The sequence below is a fragment of the Oryzias melastigma genome, unplaced genomic scaffold, assembly GCF_002922805.2.
Source record: "Oryzias melastigma strain HK-1 unplaced genomic scaffold, ASM292280v2 sc01424, whole genome shotgun sequence".
Classification (NCBI taxonomy): Eukaryota; Metazoa; Chordata; class Actinopteri; order Beloniformes; family Adrianichthyidae; genus Oryzias; species Oryzias melastigma.
The window spans coordinates 1-7,492 of NW_023418007.1; the positions used below are offsets into that span (position 1 = coordinate 1).

General features: G+C 39.1%; 1 protein-coding gene across 7 annotated transcripts; it reads left to right on the forward strand.

Moving 5' to 3' along the window:
• Positions 1-381: 381 nt before the first annotated feature.
• LOC112139301 (endophilin-A1) lies at positions 382-7,046 on the forward strand. Of its 7 annotated transcripts, XM_024262046.2 has the most exons (7): positions 382-541; positions 684-799; positions 1,231-1,245; positions 1,377-1,388; positions 1,737-1,748; positions 4,901-4,912; positions 4,998-7,046. In XM_024262046.2, the coding sequence occupies exons 1-7, from the start codon at positions 531-533 to the stop codon at positions 5,192-5,194; spliced, it is 375 nt and encodes a 124-aa protein (XP_024117814.1). In that variant the 5' UTR covers positions 382-530; the 3' UTR covers positions 5,195-7,046. The 7 variants fall into 7 exon arrangements, with proteins under 7 accessions (XP_024117814.1, XP_036067123.1, XP_036067122.1 ...); XM_036211230.1 differs by lacking the exon at positions 1,737-1,748; XM_036211229.1 differs by lacking the exon at positions 1,377-1,388.
• Positions 7,047-7,492: the final 446 nt, after the last annotated feature.

The window sequence follows — 7,492 nt, forward strand, 5'->3', positions numbered from 1 at the left end:
CCAAAACAGTTTCTCTCTTTTTTGCTGTTTCCACAAAGACAAATCAAATTTATTTATTTTATACCATATTTTTTCTTTCAAAAGTCACAATTTTATCATGTGTTTTAACATATCCATAACATTTATTATTTAGATTACTTGAATTGTTTGTTTTTTTATATTTTTCATAATATTTCAATAAAAAAAAAATCATTAAAATAATAATATTTCCCTAATCTAGTTAGGATTAGGAAAATAAACAGAAATATCAAATCAGTTATAAAAACATTATAAAATGTTTTGTTTTTTGCCATTTTCAATGCAAGTCCTGCAGCCTTGGAGTAGATGGAGCCTCTACAACTGGGTTTAATCCTAAAACAAGGCCTTATTGTGTCAAACGGGGCAGATTTTTTCACTTCTGCTCAGTAGATGTTGTCTTTTTGTGTTGGTGTCTTCAGATTGAACAGGTCAGCCAGCTGGCTGCTCTGGTTCACGCTCAGTTGGAGTATCACAGCCGGTCTGCAGAAATCCTCACACAGCTCTCCAGTAAAATGGACGAACGGTCAGTTCAGATGCTGTTTCCATAGTCGGTCGTTCTGACAACACTCTTAGCAGAAAGTCTGTTTTTAGGAATTCAAGAAATAAAAAAGTAGTGTTCATCCTGTTCTGGGCTCTGACTGGGTTTTTTCTCTTGATATCTGCAGGATAAGAGATGCCTCTGGCAAACCGAGAAAAGAGTTCGTCCCAAAACCACGCCCATCTCTGGACTTCTCCATCACTGAGACCCACAATGGAGGCATGCATGGTGCCCGATCTCCAGGTGAGACTCAAGAGTCTAACCGTGCCTCAGTATCGTACCGAGAAATAAACTTAGAGCCTACTTCTGTGCAGTTTCTGCTAACTTTTTACTGTGAATTTGTCCACAAAGAAACTCATATGAAGTAGTTTGATATAATCATGTGCTTACTTTCTCTTATTTTGCATACAAACTCTTAACTTCACCCAAAAAACGTTTTAGTAAAGTTTGTCCTTAATGTCAACTCAGACATAATCATCAAGATCAATAACATAAGTTAAAAGTGCTGTTAAAACAATATTTTTTTTTTCAACAAAAACTAAAAGATTAAAAAATAGAAGTAAAATTCCCTTATTTTCAGCTTTATTTTAACCATTTATTAACAGTTATTTAACAAATCTAAATGAATCAACTGATTTTTCTCTCCAATTTGGTTTGTGTTTGTTCCTCTATAGGTGCCAGGTCTCCAGGTGAGCCCGGTTAATCTTGTTTTCCATCTGTGTGCTCATCACTTCATTTCTTCTTTGACATCCTTTCTTTAATCCGACTCTTTTAACGTCCTCACCTCCCTTTCCTGCTGTTTTTCTCCTTCCCGTTGCAGCAAGGTCTCCAGGTGAGACGAGAGTCCATGTTTGAGTCTTTCTCTCATGTTTTTTTCCTCTTTCTTTAACAAACAGCAGAAAATCAAGTGCTGTGCGCTCGCCTTACAATTACTCGATCGACTCAAATCCAAAGCTCTCCGGCGGATCAGCATTTGTTTTCTCTGCTTTATCCAAATGTTTTGGGTTTTTTATTGTCTGTCCACCTGCTGGTGTTAAGTGAGGCTCTTCTCACTTTGTCGTCCAACCGACCTTTCCATTTCTGCGACTCTTCTGCATCACTTCATAGTTTCTTCATGTAAACATCGGATTGCTAAAATTCTTCTTTGACAATTGTTCTCCTGCTTTTCCCTCCCTTACAGCAAGATCTCCAGGTGAGCAAGAGTGACTGAGGGAGACATCCAAAGTCTCACTGTCACTCTTTTTTTTTTCCTTTCACGTGTGTTCTTTTTCCGTCTGCATTCTTGCTTGCAGTGCAGTGCCGTTTCTTTCTAACTCCTGTTTTCTCCTTTGTTGTATTGTTAAGCTTAACATTTTGGGGAAATGTGCTTGTTTGTTCAGAGTCAAATGAGAGAATGAAACTGTTCTGTTTGAATGTTAAACATGACTTTACTGATCCAAATGGGACAACTTTATCAGAAAAGGGTAGAAAATATATATACAGTGAAGGAAATAAGTATATGATCCTTTGCTAATCTTGTAAGTTTGCCCACTAATGAGAAAAACTGACCATCTGTCATCTTAATGGTAGGTTTCATTTGACAGTGAGATAGAAAATCACTAAGAAAATTAAAAAGCTGAGTTAAAACAGTTTATATAAGGGGAAATAAGTACTTGAACTCCTTTGTCGGAAAGACTGCCAAAAAAAAACCTCTTAACATAAATCACAGAGGTCATATTTTGTATTTGATGATCAGATTCTTCACATATAAAAAGGAACATTGGTCCACTCTTCTTTGCAAATGACTTCTACTTCAGTAAGATTTGGTGTTGCTTGGCAACTCTGAGCTTCAACGCTCTAAGTTTTCTATAGGGTTGAGTTCCAAAGCCTGGCTGGACTACTCCATGGCCCTGACATGCTTCTTCTTCAGTCATTCCTTGGTTGCCAAGGCCATATTTGTTTTTGGTCATATATCCTGTTGGAAGACCCATCCATGACCCATTTTAAGCCTCCTGGCGGAAGGAAGGATTTGATGGTACATGGCTCCGCCCATCCTCCCGTCAGCTCTGTGAAGTGCCCCCCTGCAAAAAAAAAAAAAAAACGAAGCATAATGCTTCCACCTCAATGCTTGACAATGGGGATGGTGTTCTTGGGGTCATAGGCAGCATTTCTCTCCACAGTAGGTTAGCTTCAATGGCAGATTAGTTGGGGAAAAAAAAAGGTAGGACACCAGCCCTCGAGGCCTAGAGTTTGACACCCCTGCTCTAATTCATGAAGCTGTTCATTGGCAAACTTCCTGCACATCTGCCTTCGAAAGCAGGAAGATGTTAAACCATTGCAGTGTAAAGTATTACCAGTGGTCTTCTGGTTGACTGTGGTCTCACCAGGTGAGATCTTGTTTGGACCCAGAGACCTATAGGTCAATTGCGGCAACAGTTGTCCCCTCAACCACCACCCCTCAACCAACAGGTTGAGGGGTGATGGTTTTGTAGTCAGTTCTGATCTTGTGCTGGTCTACAATCTTCTCCCTTAAATCCACTGAAAGCTCTTTAGCCATCCCCATGTTGGAGAGTCTGGAGTCTGACTGAGTGACTGACTCTTTGGAAAGGTGTCTTTTTATACAGATGATTAGTCCAAAGAGGTGTCTTTCAATCAGGTTGGTTAGGAGAGTCTAACAGCTCAGTGTGAACCAGAACTCTTAATGGTTACTTGGGGTCAGATACTTATTTTCCTCAATGAAATGCAAATAAATTCATATAAATTCTTAAGAGTCAATTTCTTGATTTTCTTTGTGATTTTCTATCTCTCACTGGTCAAATTAGCCTTTAGGATGACAGATTGTCAATTTCTTTTTAAGTGGGAAAATATACAAAATTACTTATGTCTTTCATTGTATTTTCTTTCCAAACTGGGATAGAAAGTTATTTGTTTCGTTCAGTGTGAAAGCAGCTTTAGACCCAGGACTAGTTCAGTGGATATAACAAGGCCATGTTTGCTTAAGATCTTCTTATACAGATGCAGAAAACAGTCAATGGGCTGCAAAGAATCCAACAACACTAAACTATACATTAAATTTCATAGAAACAAACCTGGTAGATAGATTTAAACGAAAATAATAATAATAATAATAATTTAGCCTTTTTCATCCATTAAAACAGCCATCAGGATTTTAGTTGTATCCATTATGCATGTCTAAAATCTACTATTTGAAATCTAAAGACCCATTCCAATCAAAATCCTGTTTTTGGTGTTTTTAACATGTTCTTGTGGCATTTTTCTTACGATGGAGGACATATATTAGGAAAATTAAGATTAAAAGTTTTTTAGAATGTATTTATTCAAATAAAATGTGAATCAGGAGCAGATGTTTAAAAAACCCTGTAGCAGTGGCATAGGTGCTACATTCAGCAGGCCATAAGCACCTTGCTCCGCTCCATTCTGATGCATCCACTTGCAGACAAATAGATTCATGTACGTCTTCGTTTTCCTCGTCTGACCTGGCATCTGGCTCAAAATGTACGACTGGATACCTTCAATATTGCTCGCCATTTTTGTTGCTCTGCTAATGCTACGTTGGAGGTGTAAGCTAGCTGAAGACAGTGTAACAAAGCGACGTTGGGAAATGAGGGTGGCTTACTCCATGCCAACAGTCTCGACCACAACTCAGACTACAGCTCTGCAGAAACTGTCCGAAAACGATTCGTTTTGGCTAAAAACTGCATAATCATGATTAAAGGACAATTGGGAACGCTTTTACAATAGATCAAAAAATGATCTGAGTGGGTTTTTAAAGAAATCTTCTTTAGATGATGGCTTGTAGTGAAATCCTGGGACTGCGGAAATCCAGGAAATAGTACATCCATGTGATTTTAGTGCAACAGGCTGTGCTTTTCACAAACTGGAGGTGAAATAGCAACAAAAAAGCGCCTCAAAGGAGCAGAAATCTGCTGTGATGACCTAAGAAATCATCTCACAGGAGAAAGTCAGCATTTTTGCCTTCTTGTTCAAAGACGTCGTCATTGATAAAGATTTTTATCCAAGTATTTAATAAAAAGATGTACTTATCTTACAATAGATTCATTCATGTCTGGATCTGCACAGAACAGAGTTTTCTGAGAGAACAAGCTGCTCTCTAACTTAACAGGAGAGGATCCAGAAATCTGACAGAAACCATTTTCTCCTTCACAAAATTCAACATAATAGTCTATTTTTTTCAGTTGAAAAAAAAATAAACTGCATTCTCTCATCTAACTCTCCCACACAACTACATTACCTTAAATTCTGACCCACTCCTCCATACTCTGAACAAAAGAACCTGTTCACTGACTCGTGACTTGAATCTCTTCGTCTCTTTCCCTCTTACAGCCAGGTCTCCAGGTGAGCCTTTCATGTGATTATAGTCATCTATATGCAGCATCTCCTCAAGTCTTCCCTAACATCCTGTATCTGCCCAAATCTCCAGCCCCTCTGGACCAGCCCTGCTGTCGCGCGCTGTACGATTTTGACCCCGAGAACGAAGGGGAGCTAGGCTTCAAGGAAGGCGACATCATCACCCTGACCAATAAGATCGATGACAACTGGTACGAAGGGATGCTGCACGGCAACTCAGGCTTTTTCCCCATCAACTACGTGGATATCCTCGTGCCATTGCCCCACTAAGAAGTCGAGAATACCAGCTGTGTCTGCAACACCGCCTGGCCTCCAGCTCCAGTTTTCCCACTAACCTGTTACTAAACTTCTTTCCTGCTAACCACAGTCAGTCCTCCTTAAGGGTCAAACCGCAGCAGCATAGTTGTGAATCAGACTGCAGAGCAAGTATGCACCATAAAGAGGGTAGCGAAGATGAGGAAGAGGCAGCATTGGTATTACTGCTCCCCCCTCAGAAGTACCTTCAGGCTTCAGTTGTCGTTTTTGGCTTTCCTGTCCCGGCTTTTGTCTTGGCTTCAGTTGGCTGTGAGTCCTTCATGAGTTTTTTAGGACAGCTTTGCAAATCCACTCTTACTTTCATTCTTTGTACAGGTGGTTTTCTGCACTATCCTGCAAAAAAAGCAGAACAAACGTGTACTTTTTTTCCCTTAGATCGTAGGTTGTGTTTCTCAGTCATTATCACATTTAAATACAAATCAATCTGGGTTGTTTTGTTTCAAACATGCCTCTCTTTCGTGGTCGTTGTCTCTTGAGTTGTCAGCATGCCTCGTTTTAACCCTAACCGATCCAGTACGTTCTTACCAATGGTTGATGGTACAGCGTGGGATTTGTACAGCTGATGCTTGTCCTCTGGTGTTTCATCAGAAAAAGGTGGTAGGACTTTACATACAAAATTGTGGGAAAACGTGAGACGTTACGTAAGAAAAAGTACATGTTTTCATTTTTCACTTCATACTTTCTAAGCACTAAGAGATCTTCTTAATGTATTGTGAAGCGTTTAACTGCCCACTGGGGCAGCTGTTACTTCTGCGGCTGCAGGATCTGCTACGTTTCCCTGCTGCTCACTTTAGTGTGCTATAGTTTCACTGTAGATTAAGATGCTGGGACGAAAAAAAAAAACGCCATTTATTTCTGTTTTTTAGTCACCTAAAACTAATGTAGCTCACACGAAAAGTCCTTTCTATTTGTGAACAACTAGTTCTGTTTTCAGAGCTGTTGTGTGAACGTGTTTCCTTCTCTTTTCTTACTGAAAAACAAATGTAAACTCAGATCAACCCATACATGTGTGTCAGTTCGGCGCCTCTTTTGTTCTGGTTTTACCGTGGACGGCCGTGCTGCTGCAGCTGCGGCAGCGCTCTTTGCTTTCACACATGCTGTAGTGATGTGATGCATGCATGTCTTGGGCGGGGTTGCGTGTTTGCATACTGTTTCTGTTATGCTCGGGGAGGGGGGGGGGTCACAGAGAGCCTCTGCTGCCGAGCTTTTTAAGAAATACAAAATACCGTCAATGCACTGAGTCATTACACCCAGCAGACCCACAACGAGTGATGCAAAACAACACATACCATAATAAGTGTTACTTTTTAATTGTTTTTGGGTTTTTTTTCCAAAGGGAAGCACAAACGGGATACTTGTTGGCTTTAAAGTGTAGTGAAACAGTTGGAAGACGTCGTGTATGAGTTCATTTTTTAAAAGCAAACCTTCCATCTTTCTCACTTGGTTTTTAAAATGCCGTGTATCTTTGCCCTCAATGAGGACTGTACAGCTTTGTGTCTTTTGTTTTCACCTTGTGTGTATAGTCACGCATCTATAGTATTGTATTTTATTTTTGTAACCGTGACAAAAGTGTAGAGTATAGGTGTGTGTGTGTATATATATATACAAACAATATATTACCCAGAAGTGATGTTACAGGATGGCCTCTTTGTGCTGCACATGATTGTCTATGTTTTTTTTTGTGTTTTGATTTGTTTGATTTTACTGTTGCATCGCATTCTAAAACTGTACGCTCAATGTAGACAAAAAAAAGGACATGTGATAAGTCAGTGTAATTTACTCAAATAAATACTGGTAAGCTATTATAGTTCAGCGGTTTTTCATTTGTGTGCACAAAGTGAATGTTCAACACAAACCATGACCTCACAGTTTGATAAATGTAATATTATATCAAAGGAACTACAATATTTAATGTCAGTGATGACCATTTATGTCCAAATTCCTTCAAAACTCTATATTGCACTATATAGTGTGCTCACTATTTTGTAGTGCTGTTCAAATCACAATTCCAAATTGAATGCCATAGAAATTTCCCAGAAGTCTTTGTAAAAAAACAGTTTGCATCGATGCTCACTTTATCGGCGAATATAGACCACAATGCATTGCGTTTGAACAAATTTTGCAGAAAAAACTGTTTAAATGTAATTTTTTTCAACAAAATATCCTTGTTTTCATTATCAGAACACGGTGGATTCATAAAAAGATGTCGGAAAATGTTTGTATTGATTACATTTTCACTTAGTGAAATTGGTG